The following is a 22748-nucleotide window of genomic DNA, read 5'->3' on the forward strand; positions in this document are numbered from 1 at the left end:
TTTTTCTTGTGGTGTTGTCAGAAGAAGTGTCAGCCATTTTAGAAAATGTTGATCCTTTCTCCGCAGCTCTGGTACGAAGTTTGATGGACAATAATTGAAGCAGATGATTCCCATTACCTTTATTGATTAACTATGAACTTCAATTATTTGGTTTTTTTTCCCCCCATCTAGCTTTTTTCATTATTTTTTGTAGAAATAGGAAGAAAGCTGAAAGATCTGTGGATCTGGTTCCCTAGAGAATTGCTAACAATGGATGGCAAGGATGGATAAGAGGTGAATATCACTCGAGAGTTCTTCAACCCGTGTGAGCCTGCCTTCATTGGTTCTGGAGTCCATTAGCAAAGGGAGTTCTAGGGTACAGAGGATGGCAGAGTAAAAGGAAACCAATGGGCAATTTAAAATTGTTCAACCTCTTAAGATGTGTTGGGGGGAAAAGCAAGGGATAACTGTGTTAAAAAGAAAAAGAAAGAAGAAAAGAAGAGGTAAAGGAAGGAACTCAACCAGAGGCCTTTCCCAGACTTAGCATTTCAAAGAGAAAGGCACCTGTGAAAATCTTTGAATTGAACCAAACCATGAAACACCATCATAAAAGACCAAAGACTCAATTACCACTATTAAAAAAGGGAGAGACTTCCGGGAAGATGGCGGAAGAGTAAGACGCGGAGATCACCTTCCTCCCCACAGATACACCAGAAATACATCTACACGTGGAACAACTCCTACAGAACACCTACTGAACGCTGGCAGAAGACCTCAGACCTCCCAAAAGGCAAGAACCCCCCCCCCCCCCACGTACTTGGGTAGGGCAAAAGAAAAAAGAATAAACAGAGACAGAAGGATAGGGACGGGTCCTGCACCAGCGGGAGGGAGCTGTGAAGGAGGAAAAGTGTCCACACACTAGGAAGCCCCTTCGCGGGCGGAGACTGCGGGTGGCGGAGGGGGGGAGCTTCGGAGCCTCGGAGGAGAGCACAGCAACAGGGGTGCAGAGGGCAAAGCGGAAAGATTCCAGCACAGAGGATCAGGGCCGACCGGCACTCACCAGCCCGAGAGGCTTGTCTGCTCCCCCGCCGGAGCGGGCGGGGCTTCGGTCGGAGCACAGGGAGAGGACTGGGGTTGGCAGCGTGAACACAGCCTGCAGGGGTTAGTGCGCCACGGCTGGCCGGGAGGGAGTCCGGGGAAAAGTCTGGACCTGCTGAAGAGGCAAGAGACTTTTTCTTCCCTCTTTGTTTCCTGGTGCGCGAGGAAAGGGGATTAAGAGTGCTGCTTAAAGGAGCTCCAGAGACGGGCGTGAGCCGCGGCTAAAGGCGCGGACCCCAGAGACAGACATGAGACGCTAAGGCTGCTGCTGCCGCCACCAAGAAGCCTGTGCGCGAACACAGGTCACTATCCACACACCCCCTTCCGGGGAGCCTGTGCAGCGCGCCACTGCCAGGGTCCCGGGATCCAGGGACAACTCCCCCGGGAGAACGCACGGCGCGCCTCAGGCTGGTGCAGCGTCACGCTGGGCTCTGCCACCGCAAGCTCGCCCTGAACTCCGTGACCCTCCCTCTCCCCGGCCTGAGTGAGCCTGAGCCTCCAAATCAGCGGCTCCTTTAACCCCGTCCTGTCTGAGCAAAGAACAGACGCCCTCCGGCGACCTACACGCAGAGGCGGGGCCAAATCCAAAGCTGAGCCCCTGGGAGCTGTGAGAACAAAGAAGAGAAAGGGAAATCTCTCCCAGCAGCCGCAGAAGCAGCGGATTAGAGCTCCACAATCAACTTGATGTACCCTGCATCTGTGAAATACATGAATAGACAACGAATCATCCCAAATTAAGGAGGTGGACTTTGAGAGCAAGATTTATTATTCTTTCCCCTTTTCCTTTTTTTGTGTGTATGTGTATGCTTCTGTGTGAGATTTTGTCTGTATAGCTTTGCTTCCACCATTTGTCCGAGGGTTCTATCTGTCCGTCTTTTTTTTTCTTAATAATTACTTTTTATTTTAATAACCTTATTTTATTTTACTTTATCTTCGTTCTTTCTTTCCTTCCTTCCTTCCCTCCTTTAGACAACAAATCATCCCAAATTCAGGAGGTGGACTTTGACAGCAAGATTTATGATTTTTTCCTCTTTTCCTCTTTTTCTGAGTGTGTATGTGTATGCTTCTGTGTGAGATTTTGTCTGTATAGCTTTGCTTCCACCATTTGTTCCAGGGTTCTATCCATCCGTTTTTTTGTTTTGGGGGTTTTTTTCCCTCTTAATAATTATTTTTTTATTTTAATAACTTTATTATATTTTATCTTACTTTATTTTATTTTATCTTTTCTTTCTTTTTTCCTTCCTTCCCTCCTTCCTTCCTTGCTCCCTCCCTCCTTTCTTTCTTTCTACTTCTACTAATTCTTTCTTTCTACTTTTTCTCCCTTTTCTTCTGAGCCGTGTGGATGAAAGGCTCTTGGTGCTGCAGCCAGGAGTTAGTGCTGTGCCTCTGAGGTGGGAGAGCCAACTTCAGGACACTGGTCCACAAGAGGCCTCCCAGCTGCACATAATATCAAATGGCGAAAATCTCCCAGAGATCTCCATCTCAACGCTAGCACCCAGCTTCACTCAACGACCAGCAAGCTACAGTGCTGGACATCCTATGCCAAACAACTAGCAAGACAGGAACACAACCCCACCCATTAGCAGAGAGGCTGCCCCAAACCATAATAAGTCTACTGACACCCCAAAACACACCACCAGACGTGGACCTGCCCACCAGAAAGACAAGATCCAGCCTCATCCACCAGAACACAGGCACTAGTCCCCTCCACCAGGAAGCCTACACAACCCACTGAACCAACCTTAGCCACTGGAGACAGACACCAAAAACAACAGGAACTACGAACATTCAGCCTGCAAAAAGGAGACCCCAAACACAGTAAGATAAGCAAAATGAAAAGACAGAAAAACAAACAGCAGATGAAGGAGCAAGATAAAAACCCATCAGACCTAACAAATGAAGAGGAAATAGGCAGTCTACCTGAAAAAGAATTCAGAATAATGATAGTAAAGATGATCCAAAATCTTGGAAATAGAATAGACAAAATGCAAGAAACATTTAACAAGGACCTAGAAGAACTAAAGATGAAACAAGCAATGATGAACAACACAATAAATGAAATGAAAAATACTCTAGATGGGATCAATAGCAGAATAACTGAGGCAGAAGAACGGATAAGTGTCCTGGAAGATAAAATAGTGGAAATAACTACTGCAGAGCAGAATAAAGAAAAAAGAATGAAAAGAACTGAGGACAGTCTCAGAGACCTCTGGGACAACATTAAATGCACCAACATTCGAATTATAGAAAAAGAAAGGGACTGAGACAATATTTGAAGAGATTATAGTTGAAAACTTCCCTAATATGGGAAAGGAAATAGTTAATCAAGTCCAGGAAGCACAGAGAGTCCCATACAGGATAAATCCAAGGAGAAATACGCCAAGACACATATTAATCAAACTGTCAAAAGTTAAATACAAAGAAAACATATTAAAAGCAGCAAGGGAAAAACAACAAATAAGACACAAGGGAATCCCCATAAGGTTAACAGCTGATCTTTCACCAGAAACTCTGCAAGCCAGAAGGGAGTGGCAGGACATATTTAAAGGGATGAAGGAGAAACACCTGCAACCAAGATTACTCTACCCAGCAAGGATCTCATTCAGATTTGATGGAGAAATTAAAACCTCTACAGACAAGCAAAAGCTGAGAGAGTTCAGCACCACCAAACCAGCTCTACAACAACTGCTAAAGGAACTTCTCTAGGCAAGAAACACAAGAGAAGGAAAAGACCTACAATAACGAACCCAAAACAATTAAGAAAATGGGAATAGGAACATACATATCGATAATTACCTTAAATGTAAATGGACTAAATGCTCCCACCAAAAGACACAGATTGGCTGAATGGATACAAAAACAAGACGCATGTATTTGCTGTCTACAAGAAACCCACTTCAGACCTAGAGACACATATAGACTGAAAGTAAGGGGATGGAAAAAGATATTTCATGCAAATGGAAACCAAAAGAAAGCTGGAGTAGCAATTCTCAATCAGACAAAATAGACTTTAAAATAAAGGCTATTAGAAGAGACAAAGAAGGACACTACATAATGATCAAGGGATCGATCCAAGAAGAAGATATAACAATTGTAAATATTTATGCACCCAACATAGGAGCACCTCAATACATAAGGCAAATACTAACAGCCATAAAAGGGGAAATCGACAGTAACACATTCATAGTAGGGGACTTTAACACCCCACTTTCACCAATGGACAGATCATCCAAAATGAAAATAAATAAGGAAACCCAAGCTTTAAATGATACATTAAACAAGATGGACTTAATTGATATTTATAGGACACTCCATCCAAAAACAACAGAATACACATTTTTCTCAAGTGCTCATGGAACATTCTCCAGGATAGATCATACCTTGGGTCACAAATCAAGCCTTGGTAAATTTAAGAAAATTGAAATTGTATCAAGTATCTTTTCCGACCACAACGCTATGAGACTAGATATCAATTACAGGAAAAGATCTGTAAAAAATACAAACACATGGAGGCTAAACAATACACTACTTAATACCGAAGTGATCACTGAAGAAATCAAAGAGGAAATCAAAAAATACCTAGAAACAAATGACAATGGAGACACGACGACTCAAAATCTATGGGATGGAGCAAAAGCAGTTCTAAGAGGGAAGTTTATAGCAAAATAATCCTACCTTAAGAAACAGGAAACATCTCGAATAAACAACCTAACCTTGCACCTAAAGCAATTAGAGAAAGAAGAACCAAAAAACCCCCAAAGTTAGCAGAAGGAAAGAAATCATAAGGATCAGATCAGAAATAAATGAAAAAGAAATGAAGGAAACGATAGCAAAGATCAATAAAACTAAAAGCTGGTTCTTTGAGAAGATAAACAAAATTGATAAACCATTAGCCAGACTCATCAAGAAAAAAAGGGAGAAGACTCAAATCAATAGAAGTAGAAACGAAAAAGGATAAGTAACAACTGACACTGCAGAAATACAAAAGATCATGAGAGATTACTACAAGCAACTCTATGCCAATAAAATGGACAACCTGGAAGAAATGGACAAATTCTTAGAAAGGCACAACCTGCCAAGACTGAATCAGGAAGAAATAGAAAATATGAACAGACCAATCACAAGCACTGAAATTGAAACTGTGATTAAAAATCTTCCAACAAACAAAAGCCCAGGACCAGATGGCTTCACAGGCGAATTCTATCAAACATTTAGAGAAGAGCTAACACCTATCCTTCTCAAACTCTTCTAGCAAGGGAGGAACACTCCCCAACTCATTCTACGAGGCCACCATCACCCTGATACCAAAACCAGATAAGGATGTCACAAAGAAAGAAAACTACAGGCCAATATCACTGATGAACATAGATGCAAAAATCCTCAACAAAATACTAGCAAACAGAATCCAACAGCACATTAAACGGATCATACACCATGATCAAGTGGGGTTTATTCCAGGAATGCAAGGATTCTTCAATATACGCAAATCAATCAACGTGATACACCATATTAACAAATTGAAGGAGAAAAACCATATGATCATCTCAATAGATGCAGAGAAAGCTTTTGACAAAATTCAACACCCATTTATGATAAAAACCCTCCAGAAAGTAGGCATAGAGGGAACTTTCCTCAACATAATAAAGGCCATATATGACAAACCCACAGCCAACATTGTCCTCAATGGTGAAAAACTGAAAGCATTTCCACTAAGATCAGGAACGAGACAAGGCTGCCCACTCTCACCACTCTTATTCAACATAGTTTTGGAAGTTTTAGCCACAGCAATCAGAGAAGAAAAGAAAATAAAAGGAATCCAAATCAGAAAAGAAGAAGTAAAGCTGTCACTATTTGCAGATGACATGATACTATACATAGAGAATCCTAAAGATGCTACCAGAAAACTACTAGAGCTAATCAATGAATTTGTTAAAGTAGCAGGATACAAAATTAATGCACAGAAATCTCTGGCATTCCTATACACTAAGGATGAAAAATATGAAAGTGAAATCAAGAAAACACTCCCATTTACCATTGCAACAAAAAGAATAAAATATCTAGGAATAAACCTACCTAAGGAGACAAAAGACCTGTATGCAGAAAATTATAAGATACTGATGAAAGAAATTAAAGATGATACAAATAGATGAAGAGACATACCATGTTCTTGGATTGGAAGAATCAACATTGTGAAAATGACTCTACTACCCAAAGCAATCTACAGATTCAATGCAATCCCTATCAAACTACCAATGGCATTTTTCACAGAACTAGAGCAAAAAATTTCACAATTTATATGGAAACACAAAAGACCCCAAATAGCCAAAGCAATCTTGAGAACGAAAAGCGGAGCTGGAGGAATCAGGCTTCCTGACTTCAGACTATACTACAAAGCTACAGTAATCAAGACAGTATGGTACTGGCACAAAAACAGAAATACAGATCAATGGAACAGGATAGAAAGCCCAGAGATAAACCCACGCACATATGGTCACCTTATCTTTGATAAAGGAGGCAGGAATGTACAGTGGAGAAAGGACAGCCTCTTCAATAACTGGTGCTGGGAAAACTGGACAGCTACATATAAAAGTATGAGATTAGATCACTCCCTAACACCATACACAAAAATAAACTCAAAATGGATTAAAGACCTAAATGTAAGGCCAGAAACTATCAAACTCTTAGAGGAAAACATAGGCAGGACACTCTATGACATAAATCACAGCAAGGTCCTTTTTGACCCACCTCCTAGAGAAATGGAAATAAAAACAAAAATAAACAAATGGGACCTAATGAAACTTAAAAGCTTTTGCACAGCAAAGGAAACCATAAACAAGACCAAAAGACAACCCTCAGAATGGGAGAAAATATTTGCAAATGAAGCAACTGACAAAGGATTAATCTCCCAAATTTATAAGCAGCTCATGCAGCTTAATAACAAATAAACAAACAACCCAATCCAAAAATGGGCAGAAGACCTAAACAGACATTTCTCCCAAGAAGATATACAAACTGCCAACAAACACATGAAAGAATGCTCAACATTGCTAATCATTAGAGAAATGCAAATCAAAACTACAATGAGATATCATCTCACACCAGTCAGAATGGCCATCATCAAAAAATCTAGAAACAATAAATGCTGGAGAGGGTGTGGAGAAAAGGGAACCCTCTTACACTGTTGGTGGGAATGTAAATTGATACAGCCACTGTGGAGAACAGTATGGAGGTTCCTTAAAAAACTACAAATAGAACTACCATATGACCCAGCAATCCCACTACTAGGCATATACCCTGAGAAAACCATAATTCAAAAAGAATCATGTACCAAAATGTTCATTGCAGCTCTATTTACAATAGCCCGGAGATGGAAACAACCTAAGTGTCCATCATCGGATGAATGGATAAAGAAGATGTGGCACATATATACAATGGAATATTACTCAGCCATAAAAAGAAACGAAATTGAGCTATCTGTAATGAGGTGGATAGACCTAGAGTCTGTCATACAGAGTGAAGTAAGTCAGAAGGAGAGAGACAAATACCATATGCTAACACATATATATGGAATTTAAGAAAAAAAAATGTCATGAAGAACCTAGGGGTGAAACAGGAATAAAGACACAGACTTACTAGAGAATGGACTTGAGGATATGGGGAGGGGGAAGGGTAAACTGTGACAAAGCGAGAGAGAGGCAGGGACATATATACACTACCAAACGTAAGGTAGATAGCTAGTGGGAAGCAGCTGCATAGCACAGGGAGATCAGCTGGGTGCTTTGTGACCGCGTGGAGGGGTGGGATAGGGAGGGTGGGAGGGAGGGAGATGCAAGCGGAAAGAGATATGGGGACATATGTATATATATAACTGATTCATTTTGTTGTGAAGCTGAAACTAACATACCATTGTAAAGCAATTATACTCCAATAAAGATGTTAAAATGAAAAAAAGAAAAATACTGCAGCCAACTGCAAACTTCAATATCAGAAAAAATTAATAAAAGCACAGCCAACTTTAAAAAAAAGATAACCGACTTAAGGGGGGGTGGGGGAGGGATGGATTGGGAGTTTGGGATTAGCAGATGCAAACTATTATATAGAGAATGGATAAACAACAAGGTCCTACTGTATAGCACAGGGAACTATACTCAATATCTTGTGATAAACTATAATGGAAAAGAATATGAAAAAGAATGTATGTATATATATTATAACTGAATCAATTTGTTACACAGTAGAAATTGACACAATATTGTAAGTCAACTATACTTCAATAAAACAAATTTTAAAAAATAAAATTTTAAAATAAGAAAAAAAAAAAAAAGGGAGAACATAAATGAAATAGAGTAATGCTAGTGCTTGAGTAGTCTCTTCAGTGTTGGGGTGAGATAGGGTCCAGAAAAAAGAAGTCTTCAGATACAAGATCTCTTGTCCAGTCTGCCTTTGTAATTTGGAATTTAAACTTCTGCCATGAAGGTGTCATTATCCTTTACTTGAAAACCACTGACCTACACTGCCCCAGCCATCTCACATTGGTTACTGTACTCTGTCAAGCTTCACACACAATGGTCCTCCATCCCCTCTAGTTCCATCCCAGAAGATGCTGAAACTCCTGCTTCAGGTCGGAACAGGTCAATATCCGCATTGTTCTTAGAAGAGTCATCTGCTAGAAGGATTTTTATTTAAGCCATATTTTGGAATCTGGGATGTATTTTTTTCCCCAGTAGTGTCTGTTACCAAATAGCACCTTGTTCTGCTGTCATCTTCCTGATAATAAACTCTTCCTGATAATAAATTTAGTCTACTGGCAGATACCATAAGCTTGTCATGACAAAAGTGACAAACAATGCCAATAGGACACAATCTGAAAGAATAATGAAAAAGGAACCCTTGAAATTCCAGACAGATGAACTAGTTGGTTAAATGAGAATATTTTGGTTCCAAGTCCCAGAGTAAATCCTATAGCACTCTGGGTAAAAATGCCAGAAGGCAGAAAGAGCATCAGAATTACCTGGATCATATCCAATATTAGATTCATCCTCTGGATTCCCAAGGGATAGATGACATGATATGTGCCTTCACCTAATATTACTAGGATAAGGCACAACTCAACAGTCTGATTTGATATAGCACCAAGAAAGTGGTAAATCCAACTCTCAAGTCTGAGTTCACACATGTTAGCAGGTCACAAACTAGGGAATGGTCTGCTTTGGGGAACCACTGGCTTTTTGGATGTAGATCATAATTTTCTCTTATCACAAATGCAGCCAACAACATGAAGTCAACACAACTGATTCACACAACCCAAGCTGCTGAAAAGAAGCAGCTTCCAGGAATCAACAGTAGTGGTGTGGTTGACCTTTATCTCATGGCTGAATAGATCTACTTGGCGGGAGCCCCAGAGAGTCCTTACACTTACCTATAAATTCATCTACCTGAAAAGGTGAGGCTAGGGAGGAGCCAGAACTATAAAGCAGTCTCTTCTCCTCAACCAGACAGGTCAAGACCACTAGAAGGGATAACAAAGTCTCCCATCAAACCCACACAGGGAATTATTTTTAGTAGTTCCATAGTGAATAACAGGAATTGCACTTCAGAAGAATGTCACACAGTCAGATATCTTCTGTTCAAGGTAGATGAGGACTGAAATGAGGAATAGAAAAAGATAAGGAAATAGGGGTAGGATTCAAGCTCAAGAGGGAGGTTTTCCTTAATTCCAACTATGGTCCATTTCACCCTGAACATACATGGCTATAAGATGCCCTTTACCTTGCAGTGTTCTGGCTAAGATCAACTTTATCTCTATTCGGGTTAGTTCATGGAAGCCCCTAGCCCTACAGAAAAAGCAGGCTGTAGTTTTAATATGTGATTTTTTGTTTAAGAAAATGATTCTCAGAAGCCACATGGCTCTTTACATTTCCTGTTATTCTTCTCTGGGAGACAGAAGTGCTTTCTTCTCCCCACTTTTGAAGGAGGATGCAGCATTGTGTCTTTCTTCAAAGACTTTTCCAACTAACATGTTATTTAGTTCTTAGGGATCTACCCTAAAAAAAGTGCCAGGGACTTTTCCTTCAGCCACTAAATGCCATTAAGGAACTGTCTGCCTAAATAAAAGTATGTCATTATCTATCCTCTTTCCAGGACTTTAAACTACAAATCTCCAAAAACCATAGAGTAGTTAATTTGTCCTACTTAACTTAATTATATGTATAGTTTAAAAGCTTAATAAACAGTCACACAGAGTCTCACAGAACAGGACTGGTCTTCCTCTTTGACTCAGGCTTTTGAGGCACTTCCCGGGCAGCTCAAGACTTCGTTACTGACTCCCAGAGCCTGCTGAAGTAGATCCAAAGAGCTGGGCTGGAGCTGTAAATTTTTGTCATCATATTTCTATGAACTTTATCCCTCTTGTTTATTCAGGATATCACCAATATCCAGGAAGTCAAAGAGCCGGGAAAGAAGGGCAGGGTGGTGGCAAGTTATTGGCTCAATCCGGAGGTCCTTGGTGAGGCCACATTTAACAGGAAGCAGAACCCAGAGCATCAATCAGAAAAGCGCCTTTATCACAGCCTGCTGGCTGACCTTGTGGTGAGATGGTGGTGCCCTTCTCGAGATAGTCAGAACATTCCTCACTACCACAATGCACTCGCCCACAGGAGAGTCTCTGCTATAGTAAAGGACACTGATCTACCCCATGGGAGAAAATGGACAAAATGTACCCCACGGAAAATTTAAAAATCCCTCTCAGCAAGTACTGTCACAGCAAATAGTCACTTTTCAAATAAGTCATTCAGTTAGGTAGCCATTATTATGGCTTTTTTTCCCTCCCAGGAAACCCCAAGTCTCCTACTAGTGAAAGGAATCAGAGGCTCCTAGAATTTTTCTAGGTATCAATTGCCTACCAATATAAAAAAACTCAAATCAAAGTTCAACCTCATTCTGAAGGGTTTGTTGTCAGTCATGTCATGAAGGTTTAAGTGGAAACAGGGAAGAAATTCAATAAAATATTTATGCTCTCTTACCATTAGCATCTTGGACTCCAGTAAGTGCTCCGACAGCTGCTGCGGTTTCCCCAGACAGGACTATCTGTCCCCCCCCTTGCAAGGTGGCCTCAGCCAGGGTGGCGACAGCATGGGCGGCAGCTTCGCTGTGGGTATAGAAAGAGGAGGGGGGAATGTATGAGTTGAATAAAGGTATAGCACTACAGCAAGACAAACCAAACTTTCAACCTTTCCTAGGATCTCTCCACTGACTCCATGTTTGTGAGCCTACCAGCACATAAGGCTATTGACAGAATCAGAGCAATTTTTAAATGATAATAATAAATAGCTAGAGAAATCCCAAGTCTTTCACGTTTATACAGCTAATGTGAGATTTTCTTTAAACCTAGGAAATGGGTGTTTAAGGACAGAAGGCACGCATTCCCAGTCCCTTCTTTATCAAGATCAATTGAGTGCCTGTAAGCCATAGTGGAAGCTCTGATCCACATTCACAATGCAAAAGCCATTTTGGTTGTCAATCACAATGTTTTCTTTTTCTCTTTACGGTAACACAAGGCAGACCATCTGAAACTGCCTTTTTGTTTGTTTTTGGTTTTTTTTTGCGGTACGCGGGCCTCTCACCGTTGTGGCCTCTCCCGTCGCGGCTCCGGACGTGCAGGCCCAGCGGCAATGGCTCACGGGCCTAGCCGCTCCACGGCATGTGGGATCTTCCCGGACCGGGGCACGAACCCGTGTCCCCTGCATCGGCAGGCGGACTCTCAACCACTGCGCCACCAGGGAAGCCCTGAAACTGCCTTTTTATAGCTAAGGATGGATGATAATGTGAGGAGTCAGCAACCTGGACTTGCTATTCAATTAATATTAAATAATAACTCTACTCAATACTCTGCAATAACCTATATGGGAAAAGAATCTGAAAAAGAATAGGCATGTGTATATGTATAAATCACTTTGCTGTACACCTGAAACTAACACAACATTGTAAATCAACTATACTCCAATATAAAATAAAAAATTTTTAAAAGATACATAAAAATATATCAAATAATAGCAATTTGGTTTACATCCATGATTCCAAATACAAAGTAATGGTTGACTAATACCTTGCAAAGTTCAGCCCTTCCTTTTGCTTCATGTACAGGTAGGCAGAACTAAATTAACACTTAAAAGTTTAAATTATCACCATAAGCCCAAAATCCTTGACTCTACAAACATAATGAAATAATAAACCTCCCTTCACTGCAAACCAAACACTCTGCAGAACAGAAAGATATTAGCCATCTATTTATAGTAAACACTATTCTAGCAGTTTGTATCCCATTTTTCTTTTCCTTATTGTATGCTTTTACTATATGCATAAATACCCACTTTTATTGATTCGATGATGATACAAACTATAAAATGTATTACTGTTTCATGTGCCAGCAAAAAAAGAAAAGTTCCTGGGCATTCCCTGGTGGTCCAGTGGTTAGGACTCCATATTTTCACTGCCAGGGCCCGGGTTTGATCACTGGTCAGGGAGCTAAGATCCCCAAGTCCCACAGCACAGGCAAAAAAAAAGTTCCTGACAATTGTAATCGTAAGATTATAGTTTACCATCCAAACTTCAGAGATGTTAAAATGTGGAAGAAAAGAAAAAAAGAACCCACCAGATAAATTCATCACCTCTCCTGGGAAAGTACCAGGTACCACTCTGCACAGTTAGTGAGGGAGTATCAAAAGTGGGCATGGAGAAAAGGAGGTGGCGTCATTTAGTTTATCAGAGGTGGACAAAGTCCTGGGTTTGACATCGAATAAGCCAGTTGATTCAGCTTTGTTCTGAAGCTGCAGACTTTGCCACAACTATGGCAGTCATCTCGCAAAAACAAGCTGTAGGGGAGGATGGGGCGGGGGGCAGCTGTGGACCGTTTAGGGCAAACGTGTCACGACTGCGGGCAAAGCAATGTGTACCAAACTTAACAGCGTCACTTTCATCTAAGAGAGTCAGCAAACAAGTAAAGCAACTGACATAATCATTCTTCTGGGGAAGACTTCTTGGTCACTATAAGGATGTTAGGAAGCAGTTTAAGAAGTCCAATGGACAGAAAAGTCTCATTAAATAGAAAATTCTCCCCTTCTTGCTAACTTGCCTTGCTTTTTAAATTGTTATGTGTGTGTTTAAAAAGTTATTTTTCTCTGATAATAAAATGCATGTAGAAACTTGTAAAAATTCATTAAGTATAAAAGAAAATTTTTAAATATGCAGAGATAAGAGCCATTTTCCTTCTAATCTTTTTTTTTTTTTGCGGTATACGGGCCTCTCACTGTTGTGGCCTCTCCCGTTGCGGAGCACAGGCCCCGGACACGCAGGCCCAGCGGCCATGGCTCACAGGCCCAGCCGCTCCGCGGCATGTGGGATCAACCCGGACCGGGGCACGAACCCGTGTCCTCTGCATCGCCAGGTGGACTCTCAACCACTGCGCCACCAGGGAAGCCCCCTCCTTCTAATCTTAAACACAATTTTAAACAGATAATCAGGATCATACTGTACACACAGTTTTATAGCCTGCTTTTCTTACCTAACTTGGTATTTCCCCATATAAATATTCTTTGACATTTATTCAAAATAAATAAGTTAAATGTAAAACTGCTGATTCCCCCCACCCCCTTTTCTATTTGTTCAGCTGTGGTAACTTTTAATTTCCAGGTTTCCTTTAACTTAGTTCAAGATCATGATTACATATTTCAAATTTATTTACTTCCTTTATAAAAAATTTGGGGATGGAATTGAGGTTGAGCAAAAAGCTGAACAGAATCATAGAGTTTCCACGCAGCCCCTTTAAAAGCTAAGATCAATCTCTGTGCTAAAACGTACTTCCGATGTGATACCCACAGCCAGTCATTCCATAGTATCTGTAACATGAATTCAGAGCCAAAGTGGACCCTGGATCTGGAATTACTACTAAGGCTATTCTTTACCTTTTACAAGGTAGATTTTAATTTTAGGATGCTTTATAATTATTTATTAGAGACAGTAAAACGAATGATTATTTAGTGCCTAGACCCTTAACTTTTAATATTTTTCTGAGAAACTTGTGTCAAATAATACTACCAGCCAATTCTGCAGTGTTCAGCTATCACGGATTAACGATACAAATATTTAACACTCTGACCTGAGAATTCATGGAAAGCCAAAAAGGATATTCTTTGGAAAATGCTTCAGCTGTGTGGTATTTTGAAAAAGAAAGCTGGTATATGAGAACTGTTTATACGGAAATAGGAGCTGTGTTTACAGGTTACCTCAGCAACTGCTCATTTCCCCACTGTTTTTATCACAATCTACAATAATCTTATTTCTATGACCATCAAAGGTGATGTCCTGCCACTCTTGGACACATGCTTGCAGGGTGAAATTTCACAGGCTATGAGGGGGAGAGCAGCCACCCAAGCCCTGACCCGGAAGAGTCCCTGTATCCAGTCATACCCATTTTATAATGTCTGAAGCTCTAAATATTTGAAGTCATTTTCTTTAGTGCCTTTCTAAAATATGTTATGCTGGAAGAAAAGCTGTGAAGCAGCAACAACTAAAGCAATCTGGGATGCCAGGGATGAGGGGTCCGACAGGGATGACAGGTCCACAGGTCGGTGAGGTTAGTTACTGCATGCCCTGTTCAGGGGCCAGGGGCAAAGCAGCAATGGATGGATCTTTTACATGGTGCAAAAGACAATGGTGATGCCTGTGGTCAGCAGACTATCATTCCCAAGTCTATTCTAACCATTAGGCTTCATGGGAAGTGATCAAACTGTACTGCGAGAAAAAGGTTACCTTCACTTAAAAGGTGAGTAGGGATCAAAATGTCTCTAAGCTACCACTTAGCAATTTTTCAACAAAAGTCATTTCCAAACCAGTTACAAATGAGAAGTTTCTAACAAGCCCCCCCCACCTTTTTTTCTGTCAATGTTTTATCTGCAAGTGTCCCACCTTCACCTACAGGAAAAAGAGGCAGTTGCATAGTCCCTGTCCTCTATTTCCAGAGAGGATTTCTGATCTAGGTTGTCCATCCCATGTTACTGGACAAATAAATACAAGTTCATATATTAAAGCCATGTTTTATTTTAGTAAGATCTCTAATTTTAAGTCAATATTTTCATTTTAAAAAATGGTAAGAGTTGGGCTTCCCTGGTGGCGCAGTGGTTGAGAGTCCGCCTGCCGATGCAGGGGACACGGGTTCGTGCCCTGGTCCGGGAGGATCCCACATGCCGCGGAGCGGCTGGGCCCCTGAGCCATGGCCGCTGAGCCTGCGCGTCCGGAGCCTGTGCTCCGCAACGGGAGAGGCCACAACAGTGAGAGGCCCGCGTACCGCAAAAAAAAAAAAAAAAGGTAAGAGTAAGTTTTTCTTTAAAAATATGATTCACTTCTTTTCTTTAAGCAAAGTCTCTTCACAGCAAAAGAACAGCAACTCTAACTTTCTTGAGCGTTTGTTTCCCCATAGCACTGAGTCACAGCACTACACACAGCAGACACTCAGTAAAAACTGTCTTCCTGTCAACAACATCGCATAAATTTCTACCAGAGCAAATGTAGATTCAGTCTACCAATATTTATCATGTACCCGTCTCTATGTGCAAGGACTGTACTGGCTTTGCAGGACTTGTGTAAGAGGGAATGTAAGTCTAGGACAACTTAACCAACGACCTGAAACTTCAAATTAATCACTGTATTGCAACAAGCAAATGGTGATTTCATTTCCTTTCCTGTCTGGTTGTTCAGGGTGAACAGGTCTGAGGTGTGACGCTCTGCTTTTCATTTGTTCACTTTGATTCTCTCTCCATCTCCTTCCTAAAAGTGTTAATTTATTCTGTATTTTGAAAATAATTAAAATTAACTAGCTTCTAGATTTTTAAATGACAATTTCTCCATACCCCTTTTGGGTATGGAGGGTGGGCTACAGGTTGTCTTTTTGAGCCCAGGGCCCTCATTCTAACTTGCTATACAAAATTCTTTTAACAGCATGGTTGAAAAAAAGGTCTGTCCTGCACCTGCCCTGATCCCCTTTCCCCTCAACAGCTGAGAGAACCCCTCTGCCTTCTTGTTCTCCAGCTGCCATTCCATGTAGCCTGCCTGCCTCTCTCTCTCTGCTCTGCACCCACATCTGCTGTTTACAATGCAGCAGAGGTGCAGGTGATTGTTAGAGAACCATGCTTGTTCCATCTGCACCTGAAAAAGAGAGGCTGGAAGGGAGCAGCTCTAGGAAATCGTTTTGTTACCACAGGAACAAAGACCCGATTCGCAGTGTACTTTTCACTAAGACGACTTCCAGCAACGAATTCTTTGGAGAGGCTGGGAATGGGTCTCATCCCATAGAGAAGCAAACACAAAGGGCTTGTGTCTTAAGTCCAATCCTCCTGACGTTAGACAGTGGGTTACCGCTCCTGGAATTAGAAGCCCATGATGTTCCCCTAGTAGCCTGCTATAGTCTAGTCTTCACTGCCAGGCTTGGTTTCTTCACCCTCAGCAGAGGCTGCAACACACCATCCCCCAACACTCATCGGGGTGTTGAACTATCTGATTACAAACAGATTTCAACATCTCTTTACTCCTACATGCCACAGTGAACCATATTCTCCTTCCTTTGGAGTAAACACTGTGGCCACCTCAGCTGCATCTGAGTTTGTTAACAAGCCCTCAGGGGAAACCATTACCCTCCTTGCCTTTAGAAATAAGCCCTGGTCCTTACACTAAAGGGAGCCAGAATGTGCCTCATGTTTTCCACTATGTACAGGGTTCCCAGGACATTCCCACTTCACTGGAATAGCAAAGGTGCTGGCTCGATGAAATGAAGTTTTTCTGGTCTTTGATGGTGGCCTTTTAGACCCCACGCTACAGTGAGGGGTTACCGGACCAAAAGGAAGGAGGGTTTCACTCTGGCCATAGCTTTCAGGAAGTTTATCTGTGTGTCCTCTCTCAAAGGTACAAGTAGGACTGAGTCAAAGTGTAAGGAATCAAATAAGACTTTCATGTTACTGAAAAGTGATACGGTTCAATGGGCTAAGAAAAAAGTTTCTATCCCAGGTCACTCAGGGACTCACTGGTAACTCTGGAAGGAGAAGCGTTTGTGTACGTTTCAGTTTTTTATACCTGACCAACCACCAAGTCCTTACCATACTTCCTTCAAAATCAGTCACTTTTTCTCCACTCTTACTACTAGTTTCCACGCCTTTGACAAGTCATACCTGGACTGCCTCTTCTTAACTGGCCTTCTACTTTTAATCTCTTCTCGCTGTAAACAATTCTAAGTAGACAAATTTTAAAATATAAGTTAAATGATAATAAGTATAATTCTTGAAGTGCTAATTACAGGCCAGACACTTTGATGAGAGTTTTATATACATCATTTCATTGAATCTTTATGATTCTACATGATGGAAATTATCCTTATTATAATGATGATGAGACTAATGCTCAGGGGTTAACTTTCTCCAGATCAAATGGCAACTAAATGGCAGAGGCAGGATTCAAACCTGAATCTATACGACCTCAGAACCCTCTTCTCAGCCACTATACTATACAGCTTGATGGAAATCTTCTGTACATAAGCCTAGCTAGGCTTTCTAGTGTCTACCACAGCCAATCTAAACTTCAACTGATTTTTATATTTTGGGGGAAGTGATCCCCTTACTCTGAATTCCTACTATGTTCATAGTCTACACCACACATTTGGACAGTAAATTACACTCTGAGTAATATGTTTGCTAAGTGTTTTACTTAAATCAATCTCCCCATTCGCAGTATGATTTCTTTTAAGGCAGACATTATATCTTAGAGCATTCTTTATTTACAGCCTTACCCAGTAGAGTGCTGGCATGTCGCAAGAGTTCAAAGACTATTTGAGGCTAACAGCTGCTGCACATAATGTTAACAGCAACCTTACCATATGCTGGGCACTGAACTAAGGATTTCACATGCATTGACTTTTCCCATTCTCACAGCACTCCTACAAAGTAGGCACTGTTTTTACCCCACCCCCACCATTTTACATAGAGGAAAGCCTTGGCATTGAGCTCAAGTAAATCACCCAAGGTCAAACAGCTAGTAAGTGATTACTAGCTGGGATTCAAACCCAAGTAGCCTGGCTTCAAAGCACACACTCTTTAACCATTAGTTAAAAGGTCTGGGTCCATTGAAAATAAAATTGTGTAAGCAATGAACAAGAAGAAGAAGAATATGGGGATGATTTTTTTCTGTCAACAACGAATAGAAGGAACCAAGCACGGAACAAAACAATTAGTTTTGGAAATTACCTCTTACTAGAGTATTCCATTCTGCAGTATCCTTCCTAAACATATCTGAAGAAAAAAAATTCAGTTTCTCCCAATAATCCAAAACTTATTTTATTTCGAAGTCACTGATAAGCAAGGGAAACAAACTTCCTGAAAGTCAGTAAAGTCAGCTCCTGACCAGCTAAAACATGGATTAATAGCCATAACAAAAAGCAGTTTCTTAGTAGGATAAAAGGAAAATCAATCCTGAAGCTTCTTGATTTTTTATTACATCCTTTGGTCCCTTTAAAAACACAAAGTACTTACATCTTGCTGCTTTTGGTCTGTTAAGGAGCACAGAATAGGATAAAGCAAAAGGGACCCATGTCCCTTGACCAGAAGGCTTGAGCTGGAAGTCGGGCTGGACTGGTTGCTGGGGATGGGATAGGATGGGAATGCAGTAGGTGAGGGCTGATTATAAAACAACTTACAGTATCCTATGGGTTAAGAGTATTAAGTTCCAAATGCCAATTGTGACAAACTGAGGTACAACATTTCTCTTTACATCTGTATACAGGGACAGATTCGACCTCCTCTTTTATCGCCCACCCCTGCCTCCACCTGTTGAGTGCCATGGTGACTGTGGCTCCCTGCTGCATCTCCTGAGAAGCTGCCACTGCAGCCTCTGCCAATGATGCCACTGCCTGGGTAGCCTCTGATGCTTGTGTCGTCTGGATGGTCATCTCACCTCCTTGTAACGTGGCCCAATTTTGTTCCACCTGAGGCAGAAAAGGACATGATAGTTAAAAAATAAAACTCAGAAAAGGATTATGATTTTTAAAAGTCATTTTTCTAAAAAACTGCTATGTGCTCAGCCAAATACATACATACTTTTAAATTAACATGAATTACAACATATAGAACAGGGTTTTTAGCATATCTTTGGTGTTAAAAAGGGGGGTATTAGAATATATATTTGAATTTGCTTATATTTGCGTAAAAAGACTCTGGAAGAACACAAAAGAAACCATTGAAAATATTTTCCTCAGTGTGTGCAGAGGGAGGAGTTGTGGGAATAGGTTGGATAGAAGGCAGAAAGAAGATTTTCCATTGCATCCTTTTACATAAATTTTGAAATATCTGAGTCATATCAATATAGTACCTATTCTAAAATTAAAAGTTTCTGAATAAATCATAAGTATAATTCTAAAAAAATTCAAACTGTACCAAAGGGAATATAATGCCAGTACTCCAGACCCTTTACCCAAAGGCCACTGTTGTTACCTATTTCTCTATTTCTCATGCATCTTTGCAGGGATATTCTCTTGATATGCAAGCATATTTACACATACACATACACACACTCAAGAAAAATGGCAGTACTTGCTACATGCTTTTTGTACCTTGCTTTTTTTCATAAACAATACAGCTCTGAAATGATTTTACTTTGGAATGTATCAAACTGCTTCACTCATTCATGATTCATAATAATGGCTGCATAAGCATTATATTATATGGATACACCATGATTTACTTAACCAGACATCTTTTAATGGGCATTTAGGTAGTTTCCAGTGTTTTGCTATTACAAACAGTACTGTGATGAATATCGTTATACACTACTTTGTATAGTTTATGTGAGTCTACTTACTGAGTAAATTCCTAGAAGTGGAATTATATATCAAAATTATTTTGTATTTTTATTTTTGATGGAAACTGCCAAATTCAGTAAACAATTTTTTTAATGTAGCAAAACCTGCTTTTCTTTTACTGGGGAGGAATTATGAAGAAACGAAACAAGCAACAAAACAAACAAACAAAAACATACTATCTGGTTATATAGAGTAGATTAGAATTCAGCTTTTCTAGATCTAGAACAGGGTTTGTCAACAATAGCACTATTAACATTTTGGGTTAAATAATTCTTTGTTGTGAGGTCTGTCCTGTGGATTGTAGGATGTTTAGCAGCATCCTTGGTTTCTACCCGGTAGATGCTAATACATCCTCCACAGTCATGATAATCAAAAATATCTCCAGACATTGCCAAATGTCCTCTCTGAGGGGTACAGGGGTTGCCCCGGGTTGAGAACCACTGACTTTAGTATAATGCTTTGCCATTTAGAGATTTTTTTTCAGTCCTGGATACCTGAATCTAGCTACTTCAGTCCATTTTGCTCAATAAATACTGGTTAAGTATCCCCTCGCCCCCCGCCCCCACCCCTCCACCCAAAACCAAAAAGCAACAGGGGTAGTGAAAGCAGTTTTTATTCTAAAATACGGTAGGTGATAAATCAAGCAGCTCACGTATACTATTTCTACAGACTCAGGTCTCAGGATGTTAGCTGTGTTTACTGGAGCTCTTTCTGGGGCCCAGTGAGTGGTAAACTTGTGCCTTCATGTTACTGTGTCCCAAAGAAAGTGTCACAAGCTCTAGGAGACACAGATACTTAAAATGCCTCCCGCGGGACTTCCCTGGTGGCGCAATGGTTAAGAATCCACCTGCCAATGCAGGGGACACAGGTTCGAGCCCTGGTCCAGGAAGATCCCACATGCCGCGGAGCAACTAAGCCCAAGCCCCACAACTACTGAGCCTGCGCTCTTGAGCCCACGAGCCACAATACTGAGCCCACGTGTCACAACTACTGAAGCCCACGCGCCTAGAGCCCGTGCTCCACAAGCAAGAGAAGCCACCGCAATGAGAAGCCCGCGTACCACAACGAAGAATGGCTCCGCCCACCGCAACTAGAGAAGGCCCATGCACAGCAACGAAGACACAACACAGCCAAAAATAAAATAAACAAAATTTAAAATAAAATAAAATAAAATGCCTCCCGCTTTGGCTCTATTGCTATACTTGGATTGTCACAGTGCTCCTCCAAATGTTTGTCAAAAGCTCCCCAGAGAATGAGACATTCCTTTGAGCTACATTAGTATTTGCCCTGAGTTCTTATAGACAGTGGGCTGTGCCAGCAAGCCTTCAGGGCCCAACATTAAGAGCCAGAGATACCCTACTTCCTTCCTGTAGAGCTGCAAAGTTGCCCACTCAGGAATTCACGAAACTCTTGCTTCTTAAGGTATTACCTCTTTGATCTCATTATTCCAATGAGCATCACTGCAAACAACGCCACTTTAGATGGCAAGTTACACTGCCAATCCATAGATGGTTGATGATTCCACTCAGAACACCAGCTGAAGCTGGCCAGCCCTGTAGCATTTTCCTCTTTCCAGATCTGCCCCTCTATATTTCTGCCCATCCCACTGCCGAGTATGGCCTAGTGCAGCTCTCTCAAGTACTCATACTCTACGGCAGCAACTTAATACATATACATTCGGTTACAGCTATATTTGTAGTGAAAATGGTATTAGAATGTTGCCATACACAGTATACTTTAAGGAAGTTAAATTTGTGGCACAAAAGATTAATGGATGGTGGTAAAGGGTGGAGAAGTGGGAAGAAGCAGATGAAGAGATTTCTATTCAGAGTAATGACAGGTAATAAATAAATCAGCTTAGGTGTTAACGCTTCTTTGGAATTTCCTATTCTTGAGTCTCAGTGCTTTAGAGTTGTGTTTGCTTGAGCTCTTGCTGTGCTCCCTTTCCATCTTTTGGGAGCCACTGTGTGGTTATCTATGCCTGGATGTCACCATGTCCCAGAGAAAGGCCACAAACTCTAGAAGGGAAAGATATTCAGAGGATGTACAGTTAGCTTCTGTGCTTTTCTGAGAGAGACCCACTAGAGTGAGGCCCTTCAAACTGTGGCTGTCCTTGTCTCTCTGGCTACCGTGAACCACCTTGGCTTTTCCACACTTTCACACTGTGATGCACTGCATGTGATGCTCCCTTTGAGAGGAACACAACTCCCATCCTTTGCTTCCTGTTCACCCCTCTAGTCTGAGCTCAGGTGAGATTAGAGCCAAGACAACTCCACTTAAAGACAACTCCCTATAGTCCAAGGCTCAGGACCTCTCCTCTGGGTTCCACAGTACCCTGGGCTTGCTTCTACTAGATCCTTATCTGATTGCCATTTTCTCTGATGTGTTTTTCTCTACCACCTACCTATGTGCTCCTTAAGAGCAAGAATGGTTTTTTTTTTTTTTTTTTTTTCCCCAGTACGCGGGCCTCTCACTGTTGTGGCCTCTCCCGTTGCGGAGCACAGGCTCTGGACGCGCAGGCTCAGCAGCCATGGCTCACGGACCCAGCCGCTCCGCAGCATGTGGGATCTTCCCGGACCGGGGCACGAACCCGTGTCCCCTGCATCGGCAGGCGGACTCTCAACCACTGCGCCACCAGGGAAGCCCAAGAATGGTCTTTACTCTCCTCTACCTATAGTATACATAGTGTCTGGCACAGGGTTCAGAAAGCATGTACTTAATGGATAGATGAAGAACATGTTCCTTTATTCAGATCTCCCTACTTGCTCTTCAGCATACC

At 41.4% G+C, this 22748-nt stretch overlaps 1 protein-coding gene across 10 annotated transcripts in view; it reads right to left on the minus strand.

Moving 5' to 3' along the window:
* NRF1 (nuclear respiratory factor 1) overlaps nucleotides 1-22748 on the minus strand; it is a 133827-nt gene that overhangs the window by 24616 nt on the left and 86463 nt on the right. For 9 of the 10 annotated variants that reach the window (XR_002645668.2, XM_022581250.2, XM_022581235.2 and 6 more), the window contains 2 exons: nucleotides 18939-19096; nucleotides 11100-11224 (listed from right to left, as the gene is read on the minus strand). Coding sequence is in view for 9 of the 10 variants with exons in the window: in XM_022581250.2 (XP_022436958.1) it covers nucleotides 11100-11224; nucleotides 18939-19096 (283 nt within the window). In the remaining variant the exon portion in view is untranslated. Of the gene's footprint in view, nucleotides 1-11099; nucleotides 11225-18432; nucleotides 18751-18938; nucleotides 19097-22748 lie in introns of those variants that run through there. The other variant, XM_089917408.1, reaches the window with a different exon arrangement.

The sequence above is a fragment of the Delphinapterus leucas genome, chromosome 9 (genome assembly GCF_059928025.1).
Source record: "Delphinapterus leucas isolate spDelLeu-1000000601 "Yukka" chromosome 9, BTC_Dleu_Yukka2, whole genome shotgun sequence".
NCBI classification, from domain to species: Eukaryota; Metazoa; Chordata; class Mammalia; order Artiodactyla; family Monodontidae; genus Delphinapterus; species Delphinapterus leucas.